Below are 16,138 nucleotides of genomic sequence, written 5' to 3'. Positions count from 1 at the left end.
CCGCTCTGCAGAATCTTGATATGGTTGGAGATGTTGACCGACTCTTCACAGGTACTTCTAGAAGGTCATGAATGAGGACAATACTGATTGCCACTTCACGTGGTCAAACTCAAACCTCCCGTTGAACGTGTACTGCTGCTGTGTGGTCAAACTCAAACCGAACGTTCGACGCGCTAGAAGTACGATTGGACAGTTTCAGCCTAACTCAAGGTTACCGCGTCCACAAGGCGTGGTAGGTGCGTGTGCCGCAATTATCATGTGCTTGTATCGTTCCCGAAATGAAGCTCTCTGCCGTGAGAGCGGCTGCGCAGCATTCGAACACTGTGCAACATGTACTCACAGAATGGACGCGAACTCGCCGTACCTCTTCGCTTCCCCTTCAACATCTTCCCCTCTACAATGTCGAACGTCTCCGCTATCCACTACTCCAAGCAGTGCACCTTTGTCGTCGAGGTCGAGGCCAGGGATCCGGTAGAGGACGCTATCGAGCGGATCCTAGCCTCGCCAGAATTCTCCCAGGGCATTGCATCGGACACCCGAGACCTGTCTCAAACCGCAAAATACATCAGGGAGGGCTTCCGTATGGTAGCTAGCGCCTTGATTACCTTTGACTCCGAACAATATCGTGATCGGGATGGTGAAGTGCTTCAGCTTCGGCCTCAATGGCTTGTGTACCAAGCGGTAAGTGGCATCAGTTACGTTGAATACCTACCTCCCCTTCCTACGAGGATGCTGATACTTCTGGGCGCTCTGAGGCGTTTGATGAGATATTAGAGAAGAGTCACTGCAATGCTCTTGCAGCGTCGTCGATGATCAGGCGTAAGTATGATGGATAAAATACCGACTTTGTAACCTTCTTCTTACGCCGAGTTTGAGATACAGAATACACACAAACTATTCTCACGGATGTGGATCCCAGTGAGCTTGAAGATTTGCGAGACGAGCTTCAAGGGTTCCTAAAGGTAGGGCACTTGTGGTAACCTCTTTGAACTAGCTTACCTCGCATCGCGAACATCTCAGAAACTTGACGAGAAGGCACCGACAGCTCGACGGACCCAAGGAGACCTGCAGAAGCTCGCGGATGACGTGCGATCCTTCAAGGCTGTGATCGACGAGACACTTGCCAAGGCGGAAGGCAAGTGCGTCAGCGACATCGACGGGGCCAAGGATCACCTACAAAAGCTGCACAAGAAGCTCGAGTCGTCAGTGTCTTCTCAGCCTGTTCGTCTTATCCTCGTCACTGACAGCCTTTCCATCTGACGCAGGATAAACGACGACGTGCGTTCGATCCACAGCGTCATACCACAATCTGCGACTGACAGCAGGGTGATTTCTAGAAAGCGACTCTGGGCGTTCTAGCCGTGGGCGGCCTCCTAGCTGGTGGGACCTGCGCCATCGCTGCGATGTTTCTGCTGGCGCCCAGTGCCAGTGAAAGCATAATGGTACGTTGCTGACGCGTAGAGTCTATTTCGCGTTTCTGGTCATGGACTCTTGCCTTAGGCCATGATCAAGGAAGCTGGCGCCTTCGGTTTGGCGTATTGTGGAATAGAAGGCTGGAACCTACATAAACAGGGTAGCCGTGAGTACAACTACGCCAACATTATCTTTTGCCGAGCGTCCAATAACGCGTACGTTATATTCCTAAAGAATGCGTCATTGAGATGAAGGACTCCCAAGTTGATGTTGTCCAGAAGACGGACCGTCATTGCGAGCTTCTCGGCCATCAGGCCGCGCTATCCCAAACTAAGCAGAAGATCACGGCTCTCGCTGAGAGAGTCGACACCATCATCTCCATCTGGAGAGTGGTAAGCTTCAGGCTTCGCTTGGCTAATAGTTGCTACTGTAGTCTCACCGCTTTCTAGCTCAAGTGCGACATGCAGCAACTCCAAGAGCAGCTTACGCTTGTGGTAGATCCCGATATGAAAGTCACCAAGGTTTATTTGTTTTGATATTTCGCTTATAAGTCCCTGCTGATCAATTGTTACTAAAGCGCTTTGTGAAGAAGCTAAGCCGTCCGCGCGAGGTGTACAACCGGCTCGCGGATCTCTTAGAGCTGTACGCGAAAGGGAGGTTCAACATGTCTTGAGAAGCTATGTTTTGATCCTCGCTGTGATTCTGATACTTTATTACCAGTCCTTTATTCATAGTTGCAGTATTCCTCGTGTCTTTTTGTGAGATTCCTAAAGTTGGAGGGTTTGAGAGCGACGCGTAAGATCCTTGAGTCCATCATTGAATCCTCGTGAGGACGCATAAGACTTCAAAACTCAAGATATATATCTTCTATTACCACAATGTCAACTCCTCAAGTGTCGGCTCAGGCAGCGTGCCCGTCGGGTCGTTGCTGCCAAACTCGGGCTCCTCCTCGGCGACGTCGTCCTCGACCCGTGCGCGAGGCTGGCCTGGGGGCGACGATCCACGTGGGGGGGTCTCAGCTCCATGGGACTGTGGTGGCTCCAGCTCAGCGTCCTGGAATGGCAGGGGATCGTCTTGCACTGGTGAGATCTACACCAAATCAGCGAAATCATACGTAGAACGAGGAGGCGTGTTGCATGGTTCCAACGGCATCGTCAGTCCTTCTATCATGCGGAAGCCACAGACTGCCACGCGTGCACACGCGCAACCAGCGTGATATGTCGAACGCGACCTCTCCGACGATCATCGAGGCGCTCATGCGCTGAGCTCGGAAAGTGCGTGTATATGCGCCGTCCGAGCTCCGCGGAGACCATCCCTGCGACGGCAGCGTACCAAAATGCGAACTCACCTCGCGCCAAGGCTCGCTGTGTTTACGTGGGTCGTTTCGAGGCAAGGCGAACGATCCTCCCACTGAGGACGGGCCAGGCTGTAAGTTGTCAGGCGTGCGTCGACGTCTTCTGCGGGCCCTCGCAGATGGCTGCCCTGTCGCTTGAGCTGGATGTCCGGTTCCGAGCGCGCGACCAAGGGCCTCTTTCAATCGTTGATTGCGATACCGGGCGTGGTTGCGATGCGTGGATTCCGAGACTTCGCGCTGCCGGCCTCTGCAATACTTCGCACAATTGTAGTACCATTCACGAGGCGTGGTGTCGGTTGTTGGGGGCATTGGAGAAACCTGACAAGCCGAGTGCCGACGCGGTTTGGAGGAGGGTAGACGTGGCGGGCTTGGGAGCAGGAGCAAAGTGCACACAGACAGACCTGGGACGGCTGGCTTGAAGAGCACGCGCACTGGTTTGTGGACATAAGGTAATGTATTACATGGCTAGAGACATGCTACAGACTGGTTAGACACAAGCTAGAGACAGACTGAAGTCGACGTCACCGGTGTCAGGACATGCGTACTGCCGCGTGTCCGATCCGGCCACCGTGCACAGGTCAGTTAGAGACACGCATTGAGCGCCTAAAGTCGTCCGCCCAATATCAACCGAGACGTCCCGACCTCAACCGCTCTGACACGACTTTCGCCGACGTCAACCAGCTGAGCCCATGTAAGTTCTCACTGGGCACTTTCATCCCTGATGCTTCTGGAAGACCGTCCCTTGAGGTTGAAGTAACCGGGCGAGGATAATGATGAGGAGAATAAAGGCGCCCATCAATTAGATTAGATTAGATTAGATCAGATGGCGCTGTGCTGTTGCCGAGGCACAGTCGGCACCTGTGAATGCTCCGATCTGCTTCAATTGCGCATTCACTCCTTGCTCAAGCAACTCTTAGGGCCCTATACGCTGGATCTCCTGCACCATGCCTTAGCTTACACATTCACTGACTTTTCTGCCTGCGGGACTGATTGGGATTCAAGCGTGATATAGTGGTCGACACGTCACGATACGCCTGTTTCGCTCTTACATGACCATTGGAATTTGAGACAACCAAGCACCCTGGCACCGGAAACCCTACTTCAATCTCTTGGCGTAGCCATCTACCAGATTCTGCGCCCGCTTTTGCCAGACCACGGAAGATGACATAGCGCGCTGCTTTGCGTTGCGACAGTCGAGTTGGTTGCTCTACGGTACGCCAAATCAGTATGGCACTTCAGTTTCTGAAGACGCATGATGTTACAGGTGTGGGGTTACCGTGGACTTTCAGAAGCGCACTGAGGTAGTTTTTTGAATTGTTTGTGAGCTGAGACAAGTGGTGAGCATTCCGATAGTTCGTCATCCAGGCGAACAGACATGATCGCACCTTGCACGTCACGTCCGAGAAAACGTCTCTGAGAAGCCCGGACTGTGTAGTGAGCCTCATTTGGATTTCCACAATGACGCTGATTATCCTCTTGAGATCTAATTCCTCGTGCTCCCGCAAAGTAACCACGGCTTGTTTCAAGCTCGCTCGCTCTCTCGTCAGTTCTCCGTCTAGAGACTCCATGATGTCAGAAGTCAAACCAATTATAGTGGAGAGACACCGTATGGAGGTTTTGCGCACCAATCCGAGCCTCTTCCTGTCTGCTGCATTGCTGGGTCTCCGGTCTCTCTGTGTACGAGGCTCGCGTTTGGCGTTTGGCGCCTGCATTCCGAGCGCGCGTGTCGTACTGCCATCCGCTGTTAGACTTGCCTACTGTGCCCCATGCATCAGCTACAAAGCTCTGCGCCTGAGCCAAAGTTGCTTCGGACTCCTCCCTCTTTCTCTGGACAAGGCATGAGATGTGGTGGCTTAGACACAGACTGACGTTACCTTTTCCCGTACCCTGCAGTACCGGGGCGTTACGGTTGAGCACGGGCACTCGCTATTCTAACGACTGACGTACATTTGCAGCTCTTTTTCCAATGAAGAAATCCGACTCTCCTTTACATTGACATCATTTTGAAGCTGGGGTCCAACGGTTGCCACCGCGTTAGTAACAGTCCCAGCTAGATTGCCGAGGCGAATAACAAGGGCATCCCATTGAGCCGTATGCTCGAACCGAATCTGCGGCAGCTTCTAATGGTGTAAGTTATGAGTCAGCTCATGCTCACCGAATTCATGGCACTATTCTGACTCGCCTGGCGGAATCCTTTCAGCTCTTCAATGGTATCCTCAATCTCGGCAGGATCGTTTGTTTCGTCTAGCAGCGATAGGTAGTCTACGAAATGACGCGTGAGTGTAGTTCCGATGAAAGATGAAACTTATACTGACATTCGATTGTTGCTGCAAGTTTGATGGCAGCACCTTCCGACGACTCGAGGATGCCGTGGTAATCCTGGATCCGAGTCTCATGCCGGAAAATCCGACTAGGAAGCGTATCTCTCACCTCTGCACACGTCTCCCATTCTTGCAAGAAGCTGGAGGATGAGACTGCACCCAACACGAAATCGATTTGTCTTATCTTCGGCTGATTGTCGAGCAGCGCACGTCGCAGGTGGATTGCGGTGTCAGTCAGTTCGGCGACTTTGGTCGCAAAAGTGGAGACGGTGGGGAAGGCTGTCGCCATTGAATGTACTGGTGTAGTTTCAGCGAATGCTCTCCGGGCGAGGATTCAGCCTATAAACCCCTTTTGTTCATAACACAACGGACGAAGGCTCGAGAACCCGAGAGACGCCTTAGCAATAGAATACCATGTTTTGGCGGTAAGTTCTCACTTTACCTATCAAAGCTTCTCGGGATCCGGACCAGCTCAGTAGCTTGGTCACATATTTAGTTGATCTGCTGCAACTTCTGAGCAAACACGCGCTGCTGTGCCCAATGCGCTCGGGGCGTGCACGCTGATCATTGTGGGAAGGTCATCAGGGCGTATCGCAGCTGTGTGGTCGAACTCAAACACATGAGGGCTTGGGTTCAGGACCTAGGCTAGTCAACCCGGAGATGGAACGCTTCGACTGCCTGCGACATGAGGTTGTCGCGATGAGGGTGCTGGCGAGGACTACATTCGCCCACAGTGACCACATCGCTGTGAATTTGAATGGCTTCTGTGATCAGGAAGCCAAAGAAAGCCCTATGCACAGGCGCTGCGGCATTCTCGGGAGAGCAACGTGTCCTGGTGCCTCCTAGCTCGGCACTTTCAGGCCGCGCAGAGTGATCGCCGCCCAACACCTCGCTAGTCTGACTGTCCTTATAACGAATCACGAACGCAGTTCGCTCATCGCCATATACCCTACTCCATTGAGATGTCCAGAGCTATCACTGTCGTTCAGCACACCGAGCAACCGGCCCTCGTGCTCAAGACCAGGAGTGTCAATGTCGTTGAAGCCGCCGTCGAGCAAGCCCTGACGTCCCCTGCGGTCGCAAACGCAGTCAATGCCGATATCAAGAACTTGGCGCAAACTGTCAAGGGAATTAGGCAGGGCTTTCGGGCGGTCGCGGACGGTCTGATCGGCTTCGACAGCAGCAGATACGTAGACAAAAACAAGGAGGTCCTTCAACTTCGCCCGACGTGGTTGGAATACCAGACTGTAAGCCTTTGGCTCGCTTCGTTGCATCGCCCCTGATACTTATCACCATCTCAGAGGTTTGACAAGATATTGGAAGAAAGTCACCGGAATGCCCTTGCCGCGTCCTCAATGATTAGACGTGAGCGGTGTTCAACTCGGGCATCTGCCGTGCAAGTTGCTGATGAATATCCCAGAGTATACGGAAGCGATCCTCACAGATGTGGATCCAAGTGAGATCGAAGACCTCAGAGACGAACTTCGAGGTTTTCTGCAGGTATGAACTGATGACTTACTGCAAAGATTCTCGTTCGACTTATGTAACTTTCTATAGAAATTGAACGAGAAAGCACCCACTGCCCGACGAACGTACGGGGACCTACAACAGCTCGCCGACGATGTGCGTTCCTTCAAGGCTGTTATAGACGATATACTGGGCAAGGCAGAAGACAAGTGTAATGAGGACGTCAAGATGGCCAAAGACCACCTGCAGAACTTAGAGAAGATGCTTCAATCGTAAGTCATGATACGTGGTGTTAGTTCGATCCCTACCGAAATAGGCACAATTTCATTGTAGCGTCAATGATGAGGTGATTCTCAATAGACCACTCGCTTTGAACTACCACTAAATTCCTTACTACAGAGAACGGTCTTGACCAGTATTAGCAAGCACGTCCTTGCCAATAGCGCACTACTGGCAGGGGGGCTCTCCGCCATAACCGCGATTTGCGTTCTCTCGCCTACTGCCGGGATGATACTGGTACGTTGCGTGTCTATGCTACCAGGCACGAGCTCATTCGCAGGAGTCACTTGCAGATTGAGGCCTTGGGCGTTGGAGTGGCGATTGACGCAGGAGTCTACAAATACAGAGACTCAAACCTACTCGGAGCAAATACACGTGAGTCGCCTATGCTTCCACTGTCACCAGTAACCACGCTAAGACGTGAATTGTTCAGAGTACAGCTCGGAGTTGATAGAATCTTGGTTCGACCTCAAATACCAGGAATCCCGTCATAGGGAGCTCGTCGGGCATGGCGCGGCGCTTGCGCAGACGAAGGAGCGGATCGATGCTCTTGCTGAGAAGATTGACACGATCACCGAGATTTGGCAGGTGGTACGCCCGTGCCGTTGTTAGAACTTATCTGTACTCCATTCTGACCATCTATAAGCTCAAGTGCGACATGCAACAACTGCAGGAAGAACTTGAACTTGTTGTTGACCCAAGCATGTCCATTACCAAGGTAAGCCAATCTGTCACAGATGCTGCGCACATAGAGTCTGCTGACGGAAAATGGAACAGCGTTTCTTGAAGAAGCTCCGTCATCCTCGTGAAGTATACAACCGGCTCGCAGATCTTCTGGAGCTCTATGCCAAGGGCAAGTTCTACTTGTCTTGAAGGACCTGCTTTCTATTTTGTCTGGCACCGCCTTGCCTCCTTATCCTCCTGGACTCTCTTTGTGTACTGCCTACGTGAATGCACCATGTCTTCAAAGTGTATATTACGTGGGACTGCCTCGCCCGACTATCTACAGCTTTCCGAGTGAGCCAAATATATCTTTGAAACACTGTCATCCTCGGTGTGAAGCTGCTGCCGAAGGAAGACTGTCATAGACTCAATCGGCAATGAGACGAAGTATTGTGACATCACACGGAACTTCACCATCGCCTCACTGTCACGCCTACTTATGAGGATCAGCATTCAAATTCAAAGGCGAGCCCTTCCAACCTGCACACGACGCTAATCTGGACACCCCTCCCGCAATGCAGACAAGTTGCGGCATCCAAACCGTACGCATTGTGGTCGAAATCAGAAGTTGGGCTGATTCATGGTAATGGAAGGACTTAAGTTACTGATACCGGGTGCGTGTTGTCTTTCGACACTCTGCATGCATCCGTGGATATGCAGGCAGAATCTCGTCTTTAAATTGAGGTAATCGAGGCTCGCCTCTCGTCCTCCAATCTTATAGGTGTAGCCCATTCCAAGCAGCTCCAGTCGTATGAACCTTCTGTACAACACGCACCTTCCAATCGGTGGTCCTCCTTATCATTGAATTCCAAGAACAGAACACAATCCCATTTACGGGACTAAAAGTCGTACCGGAGCCTCTATCTCGCACAAGACATCTGACCGGATACTTCTGTTGGCTAGTCAGCTTTCTCCGGGCCGGGGGAGATAACGGCTTGGAAGGAAAAACACAACCTCACTTCTGAACGCGCTGGCACTCCTCTAACGCTTCACGGTACTACTACCAAGTGTGAATGCGAGCCTCGTGGTGACAGTCTTCTGTCGTGATGCCTCGTCCGAAAAATTCCCCAGATTTAACCTTGTGGATGAAGAATCAGCTCCGAGCATGGCGGGAGGACGTTCCGAACTCGAGAGACGATCGAGAGGAACACAGACGAGCGGGACACAGATCCGAGTCCTTCGGATGCAATAAGCGCCCAAGCTGACGAATGAGATTAGATAAGATTCATTCTCGTACTGAGTAGATCTCTAGATTTTTGTCAGCGTACCTCGATCGCCTCCCTTCCTCTTCATCCTCCTCCCGTTATCACCCTCAGTGCACATCTGTACTCCCTAGGACTCAGAGCAGGCAAGGTCTTTCACAGGAAGGACTGCGATTTTCCATCATCGCTTCTCAGGACCCTCTGATCACTTACCTCAACATGGAGTTTGTTCCCGCTCCCGCAGTACATCGTGTACTTTGCGCTGACTGCGGAACTCCCATCGTACCCAACTCTGCAAATCTCTGTGTTGCCTGCTTGAGGAATACCGTAGACATTACGGAGGGTATACCAAAACAAGGTGAGCGTTTGCGCCATTTCTAATGCCTGTGATCCTTCGCCCTTCTTCCGCGCATGCAACCATTGTGCAAAGTCGCGCTCAATTCGACTATGAAGCTACGTCCGGTCTTTGGATACTCGTGTTACCATATTTTGTCACATATACCGTTCTCCCGTGCTACGATATCCTCACAATTGCATATCTCCCCCGCTATCCTCAAACTCACTCAATGATCACAGCCTCCGTCTCATTTTGCCGTAATTGTGAACGCTTCCTTTCGCCACCCTCAAGCTGGGTCATCGCCCGCCCCGAATCCCAAGAGCTCCTCGCTATCTGCCTCAAAAAGCTCAAGGGCCTGAACAAGGTCCGCCTCACCGAGGCGCATTTTATCTGGACAGAACCCCACTCGAAACGCCTCCGTGTCTCATTGACCATCCAGAAAGAGGTCCTCACCGCGACAATCCTCGAGCAAGTCTTCGAGATCGAATATCTCGTCCAGTACGGCCAGTGCCCTGACTGCACGAAGCTCGCTGCAAAGAACACATGGAAGGCGTTAGTGCAGGTCCGGCAGAAAGTCCCACACAAGCGAACGTTCCTCTTCCTCGAACAGCTCATCCTCAAGCACGGCGCGCAGAAGGACACAATATCGGTGAAGGAGGTGCGCGATGGGCTCGACTTCTTCTACAGCTCGCGGAGTCACGCGCAGAAGATGGTCGAGTTCCTCAGCGGGGTCGTTCCCGTACGGTACGTCTCACCGCCTCTCGCTCTCCCCACTCGCCGTTGACCCATGTCCGCTCAGATCAAAGGCGTCCGAGCAGCTCCTCTCCGCCGACACGCACACCAATACCGCGAACTTCAAGTACACGTATTCGGTCGAGATCACGCCCATCTGTAAGGACGATCTCGTCTGCGTCCCGCCCAAGCTCGCGCGCTCCTTGGCGAACATTTCACCCCTTACACTATGCGTGCGCGTCGGGAACTCGCTCCACCTCATGGACCCCGCGACGCTCCAATCCGCTGAAATCACCGCCCCAATATACTGGCGCACCCCATTTGAGAGCCTTGCAAGCGTCACGGACCTTGTCGAGTTCACCGTGCTCGACGTCGAGCCCTCGGGCGCGACGCGCGGCAAATGGGTCCTCGCGGACGCGCAGGTCGCCCTTTCCGGCGCGTTTCGTTCGCATGGGGCCGCTGGGGCCGGGGAGGATGACACGATGGACTACGAGGGCGGGGGCGACCAGATCTTCCACACGCGCACGCACCTGGGCGGGATCTTGCAGCCGGGAGACAGCGCGATGGGCTACTTCTTGACGAACGCGAACTTTAACTCCGACGACTTCGCGGCGCTCCTAAGTCATCGCGTGCCTGACGTCGTGCTCGTGAAGAAGGCGTACCCGAATCGGCGCAAGAAGAACAAGCCGCGTGGGTGGAAGCTCAGGAGCATGGCCAAGGAGGAGGGCGAGGAGGGCGAGACCGGTGGTGGCCGTGGCGTCGTCGGGAGGATGGGCGGACGGGACCAGAAGAAGGTCGAGGAGGATTACGAGCTGTTCTTGCGGGAGTTGGAGGAGGACGAGGAGATGCGCGGGGCGGTCAACCTCTATCGCGCGCAGAAGCCTGGGGCTGGGTCAGGCTTGGCAGGCGGGAAGACGAGGAGGAAGGGGCAGGGGCAGTTCGATATGGACGTGGACGAGCACGCGTCTGCGCCGGATGCTGGGACAGAGACGGACGCGGAGGAGGAGCCGGACTTCCCCCAGGTGAAGCTGGACGAGCTACTGGAGGATTTCGACGATATGACTTTGGAGGACTCGGCATAAGCGGAGTGTATCACTGCTCATTATATCCGTCTCCTCTTACAAGTATATTGCTCTCTCAGATGCTACAATGGGAAACGTGTGTATGGAACTGCTGTATTCACCAGGGGATTGTATTGCCTGCGTATGTGAAGAACTTTCCGCTATCTTCATTCTTTAGCGAGGTGATGAGCTTGATTATGTGCGACACGCTATACTCGGGTTCGAGCTGTGCTCCCTCCCCACCCATTTCTGCAGCAACGGTGAGTATATGTGATTTTATGCTAGACGTAAAGTGCTTACCGGTCTTCACCCATCCGGGATCTAGCACAATCGCAGTGAAATCCGGGCGCTCCTTCGTCATCTTGTAGGTCTAGCGTGACATCGTAGTATTTGTAAAAACCTCCCGAGTACAGCGTATCAAACACTCACAAGCATATTCAAAGCAGTCTTGCTGATGCTGTACGATGTACATTTGCCACCGTGATTCAATCCGATGCTTGCAAGTCCGCTCGACATGTTTACGACCATCTTCTTACCCTTCTCCAGGAGTGGGAGGTACGCCTGGTAGAGCAGCATCGGCCCGACAACGTTCACCTGGATCGTGCGCAAGAACACCTCTGGTTTTGCATTCGATGGAACGTCATCTTCTTCATTCTACCTCCTTCATCGTCAGAATCACGAGGATCAGGGGATACGAGAAAGAGCGAGCATAGTACGCACAATGGCTGCGTTGTTATATAGAATATCGATGCCACCTTCACCCAAGGCCTCCTGGACAATCGAGACCGAGTTCTTGATCGAGCCCTCAGATGAGACGTCTATCGGAGCAATGTGTAGTGTGCCCTGGGCAGCGTCCTTGAGCGCGCGGAGCTCAGTCGCGCCGTTCGGGTTGCGGCAGGTCGCGACGACGATGTTGGTGGGCACGGTCAGCAGCTGTCTGGCAAGCTCCAGGCCAATTCCCCGGTTCGCTCTGTAGTGAATGGACGAGTGCGATGAGTGACAGGATGCCTGTGCAGGAGACTACTGAAGGTCCACGCACCCGGTGATCAACCAAGTATTCGTCTCCGTCATGTCGTAGTAGGAGAGTATGGGGGCGACAATGGTGGGTCAGCCGCACTGTAATCTTTCATATAAGGATGAGATATGAATGTGCGGCAGCCAGAAGGATTCTTCGGCTTCGATCCAAACCTAGTCGGAGCCGCATACCACTGGTGGAAGAAGTAATACAGTAGCGGGGAAATCTCGGGCCGTTGCGTCTTAACGGCAGCAGTCCCCGCGGGGGAGGTACATACGTTCGGACCGGCAGGCCGAGCATTTCAGCAAGGCTCAAGGATCCGCGCGTTAGTTACTTAGTCGTTGATACTAGTCGATTCAGTCGCCGTGAGATGTCGCCAGTCGTACATTGTCAATATTGTCATGGCCCCGACTTCCACAATCGTAAGCTTGGTCATCGGCCAAGAGCGTTGATTAGATTAGATTACATCAGATTAGATCAGGGGTTATGATCATGATGGCGCTCGATGCATCCCTGTGCCATCAACTTGTAGATCGCCACCACGACTCCTTGGTCCATCGTATGCTTAGCTCGACTATATAGCGCACATTGTGCTTGGTCCTCAACCGGTGCGCGAGGTGACTGACACAAGTCCTTCTTAAAGACTCCAGGACATCAACTCTATATCTACCGTGGTAGCAAAGGATTCAAGTTGCGCAGCCGTCGATCCAACTGCACGGATTTGACCATTATCGATCGCTCTGTGAGTCTCATCAAAATCTTGTGTAGGATCCTGATTGTTTTTCTTCTTGTTTTCCCCGTGTGCTTTACCTCCGCATCTGCATGTCATGCAAATGACCTGACGCGGGATTCCTAGGGGGACGCAAATCTACTGGTGTGTCGACGGAATAGCTATACCGTAAGTCACACACGAGTTGCCTCTGATATGTACCTTGCGGACTCAGCTGCAGCATTAATTCAGGGCGCAAACCGTCGAGTCATACATGGTACGGGCCCCGCCGGCAAGACCCCACCGAGCGACCCGGTCACGACGACAGCCCCCGTCCCCTGCAATTACCCACGAGCCCCTCTAGCGCAAGATTTCCGTCTCTTCGACCCACAGACCAAGCCGAGATTGCCATCGTACATACCGTCACTGCAACACAGAAGAGCCGTCATTCGGAATGATGGCTGTACATGCCATTAGTCGGACATAGCATTTTAGTCGCCAACAGTCGCTACTTCAGCAGGCAATAGCACATACCGAGGTAGCGGATGTGAGTATAGCCTACGTGCGAGCCACCGGTAGCTATTCGTAATGCACATGCATTCGCTGATGTGGCAAGTAACTCCGTCCCAGCAATAAGTAGGTTTGAGTCTCACGCCGAGGAAGCGGAGACAGATATAAAGGAGGTCCTCGCTAAGGGGTTCCACATTCACAACGACACTCATGGCTATCACCAACCAGTACACATGGCTCATCACTGGGTACGTCGAAGGTTCAACCTCACGACCACTCATCGACAAACCCTTATAACGAGGTTCCCTTTGGCAGCTGCTCTCGCGGAATAGGGCTGGAGCTCACCAAGCAACTTCTTGAGTTGCCTTCCAACTTCATTATTGCAACGTGTCGCGATCCCTCCAAGGCAACGGCTCTTAATGCCCTGAAGAGCTCCGCCAAGGGGACGCTGCAGATCATCCGTCTAGACGTGGATGATCGGGAGTCGATGATGCAGTCGGTCGAAGAGGTGTCTGCAATTGTCGGAGAGAAGGGTCTCGACTATCTCATCAACAATGCAGCGATTGTGAGTCTTGTAGCTATCTTGCGTTGGTCCCCTCACTCCTAACGATGGTCGCAGAACCAAGAGATAGACACCGCCTTCACCATGAATATCGACGGGTGGGCTCAGGTGTTCAAGACGAATGTTGCGGCACCTGCATTCATGGCTCAAATATATCTCCCTCTCGTCGAGCGTAGCGAGAAGAAGACCATTGTGAATGTTTCGAGCTCTCTTGGGGCGTTCGGCTATGGCTTTGGCGAGACATGGGCGTCTTACGCAATCACCAAGACCGCGCTCAACATGCTGGTATGTCGCGCGCTTCTGGCTTGTCAGAGGCCATAATTTCATTTGATCTAGACGTACAAGCAGAAGGCGGAGCGGCCCGACATCAACGTCGTTTGCCTTTGCCCCGGGTGGGTTAAGACAGGTAAGTCCGATATTCATGTCGTATCTGCCTCATTCAAGTTGACTTACACCGAAATAGACATGGGGGGAGATGATGCGCCTCTCACTCTCACAGAGAGCGTTGCCGGGGTTGTGAAGGTCATCACCTCCTTGCGGCCGGAGGACAGTGGGCGCCTCATCAATTACCGACACGAGATTGTGCCGTGGTGAGCTTCACCAACCTTCCCCTCATTGACAAACGTGGCACATCGAATGGAGTTGGAGTGGCAAATTGTCTGTATTTTCTGTATGGTCCCATGAATCAAATGTGGTTGTACAACGTACTCGTTTTTCTAGCAAGACTCATGGATACAGCCTGGGCACCATAGGCGCTCGTTAGTTCAGTGCAGCCTGCTTTCAGACGTCCTAAATTTGTACCATCCAGAGAGAATCCTATTTTATACTAGATGACTACTTTGACCATCATGTCTGTCAAACATACACTGTTATCTTGAGGAGAGCGGGCTGAAGGTGCTAGGAGCAAGCAGAACCCCTACATTGTACGGTAGGCGGCGAATGACCGAAGTCGATGGGAGAGCTTATCAAACGGTCCTGCCCGGTTAAGCCAGGACGTGCTGCACTGGCCAGGAGCTTCAATTCAATCGGCCTCATAAGCAGACATCTATATGGGACATCAAACGGACGCAAATGACCCACTTCTACTCCGAGTCTATTGAAGAACTGGCCGCATATAAGAAATTGTCAATACCCGATCGGACTCGGTACTGGAGGTGAAAAAACGGCGCGCCGGAGTTGTCGGCACTTGGCTTCCCTTGACCTGAATTGACCAGATAATTATCAAAGACCGCGATTGCCGTGCTTCTCCGGAATAACGTGGGTGGTTAGGACGGATGGCATGAGTAAGGAAACGTGGCTGACAAAATCCGACGTCGTGACGACCCCTCTGGGAAGGCCTAGGGTCCTCTCTCACGCCAACACGACTATATATAATACCTGAGATGCCCAGCATATGTAACGCATTCACCGTTCAGGTCTATACACCTAACATGTCTCCCAGCGAACAATACACCTGGTTCATCACAGGGTTCGTCCTAAACGTATGCACGCTCTTTCATTTCTATCGTTCTGACCCATGGTCGCGGTACAGGACAAGCCGTGGTATCGGCTTGGAGCTCACTAAGCAACTGCTCCAATCTCCGCATAATGTCGTTGTCGCTGCCTGCAGGAATCCTGGCAAGGCAGATAGCCTTCAGAGTCTGACGACTTCGGCAGGCGGGAGACTATACATCGTCCGGCTCGACGTAACAGATACCCAAACAATCAAGGATGCCGCCCAGGAGACCGCCAAGATTGTCGGAGAGAAGGGGATCGACTACTTGATTAATAATGCCGGAATCGTACGTCCTAGTCACTTCCAGGTCTTTGCATCTGCGTCCCTAACGACTCGTCGGCGGCTGCTCCTCACCCAGGGGATTGGAGATACCGCGTTCACGATGGACATAGACGACCTCACGAAAACCTTGCAGACCAACCTGGTTGGTCCTGCCTACACTTCCCAGGCATTTATTTCCCTGGTGGAGAAGAGCAAGAAGAAGACCATCGTCAATATCTCAAGCACATTGGGTAGCATTGGAAGAGATTTCGGACCTCAGTATGCGTCTTATGCGGTCACCAAGGCGAGCCTCAACATGCTGGTACGTCGACTGTCTTCTCGTACCTCGTACACCACTATCGCGGCTCGTTCCAACTGACTAGCATGAATATGAAGACGTACAAGCAAGCGAAGGAGCGGCCTGATCTCACCGTGCTTTCAATATGTCCAGGTCATCTCCAGACTGGTAAGTGTCGCAGCTACGGTGGAACCTCATATCATGACTGACGACATCTCGTTCGCTTGTACGTAGATATGGGTGGTGAGAACGCGGCGTTGCCCGTCTCCGTCGGGGTCGCTGGAGTTCTCAAAGTTGTCACTTCCCTGACGCCGAAGGACAGCGGGTCGTTCATGAATTTCAGGGGTGAGCGGGTACCGTGGTAGATACGCCGTTAGCCGCTATGTATGGGGACATGTT

The 16,138-nt window shown here is 52.8% G+C and overlaps 7 protein-coding genes across 7 annotated transcripts; 5 read left to right on the top strand and 2 right to left on the bottom strand.

Moving 5' to 3' along the window:
- Positions 1-330: 330 nt before the first annotated feature.
- DICSQDRAFT_128919 (uncharacterized protein) lies at positions 331-2,212 on the top strand (the record flags this gene model as incomplete). The annotated part of the gene is made up of 11 exons (XM_007368815.1): positions 331-681; positions 729-819; positions 883-962; positions 1,021-1,202; positions 1,266-1,278; positions 1,338-1,442; positions 1,501-1,579; positions 1,648-1,805; positions 1,863-1,934; positions 1,991-2,055; positions 2,134-2,212. 11 exons carry the CDS (start codon positions 331-333, stop codon positions 2,210-2,212), a joined length of 1,275 nt encoding a protein of 424 aa, XP_007368877.1.
- A 1,651-nt stretch (positions 2,213-3,863) lies between these two features.
- Positions 3,864-5,377, bottom strand: DICSQDRAFT_162944 (uncharacterized protein; the record flags this gene model as incomplete). The annotated part of the gene is made up of 8 exons (XM_007368814.1): positions 3,864-3,974; positions 4,030-4,092; positions 4,153-4,322; positions 4,393-4,594; positions 4,711-4,887; positions 4,923-5,029; positions 5,083-5,146; positions 5,198-5,377. The coding sequence occupies 8 exons, from the start codon at positions 5,375-5,377 to the stop codon at positions 3,864-3,866; spliced, it is 1,074 nt and encodes a 357-aa protein (XP_007368876.1).
- A 673-nt stretch (positions 5,378-6,050) lies between these two features.
- Positions 6,051-7,707, top strand: DICSQDRAFT_173023 (uncharacterized protein; the record flags this gene model as incomplete). Its single annotated transcript, XM_007368813.1, has 10 exons — positions 6,051-6,335; positions 6,390-6,453; positions 6,509-6,588; positions 6,646-6,827; positions 6,889-6,901; positions 6,955-7,071; positions 7,128-7,209; positions 7,268-7,425; positions 7,481-7,552; positions 7,612-7,707. 10 exons carry the CDS (start codon positions 6,051-6,053, stop codon positions 7,705-7,707), a joined length of 1,149 nt encoding a protein of 382 aa, XP_007368875.1.
- A 1,271-nt stretch (positions 7,708-8,978) lies between these two features.
- Positions 8,979-10,910, top strand: DICSQDRAFT_67172 (NMD3-domain-containing protein; the record flags this gene model as incomplete). Its single annotated transcript, XM_007368812.1, has 3 exons — positions 8,979-9,117; positions 9,336-9,840; positions 9,896-10,910. 3 exons carry the CDS (start codon positions 8,979-8,981, stop codon positions 10,908-10,910), a joined length of 1,659 nt encoding a protein of 552 aa, XP_007368874.1.
- Positions 10,911-11,007: 97 nt separating this feature from the next.
- Positions 11,008-11,960, bottom strand: DICSQDRAFT_128915 (C-factor; the record flags this gene model as incomplete). The annotated part of the gene is made up of 5 exons (XM_007368811.1): positions 11,008-11,138; positions 11,190-11,259; positions 11,319-11,543; positions 11,610-11,859; positions 11,929-11,960. 5 exons carry the CDS (start codon positions 11,958-11,960, stop codon positions 11,008-11,010), a joined length of 708 nt encoding a protein of 235 aa, XP_007368873.1.
- Positions 11,961-13,333: 1,373 nt separating this feature from the next.
- DICSQDRAFT_149140 (C-factor) lies at positions 13,334-14,279 on the top strand (the record flags this gene model as incomplete). The annotated part of the gene is made up of 5 exons (XM_007368810.1): positions 13,334-13,371; positions 13,439-13,688; positions 13,743-13,970; positions 14,022-14,091; positions 14,149-14,279. The coding sequence occupies 5 exons, from the start codon at positions 13,334-13,336 to the stop codon at positions 14,277-14,279; spliced, it is 717 nt and encodes a 238-aa protein (XP_007368872.1).
- An 836-nt stretch (positions 14,280-15,115) lies between these two features.
- On the top strand, positions 15,116-16,104 carry DICSQDRAFT_173019 (NAD(P)-binding protein; the record flags this gene model as incomplete). Its single annotated transcript, XM_007368809.1, has 4 exons — positions 15,116-15,153; positions 15,217-15,763; positions 15,838-15,907; positions 15,974-16,104. 4 exons carry the CDS (start codon positions 15,116-15,118, stop codon positions 16,102-16,104), a joined length of 786 nt encoding a protein of 261 aa, XP_007368871.1.
- Positions 16,105-16,138: the final 34 nt, after the last annotated feature.

The sequence above is a fragment of the Dichomitus squalens genome (assembly GCF_000275845.1).
Source record: "Dichomitus squalens LYAD-421 SS1 unplaced genomic scaffold DICSQscaffold_40, whole genome shotgun sequence".
NCBI lineage: Eukaryota > Fungi > Basidiomycota > Agaricomycetes > Polyporales > Polyporaceae > Dichomitus > Dichomitus squalens.
Note: the sequence above shows the minus strand (reverse complement) of the source record. Positions and strands in the feature narration are given on the sequence as shown.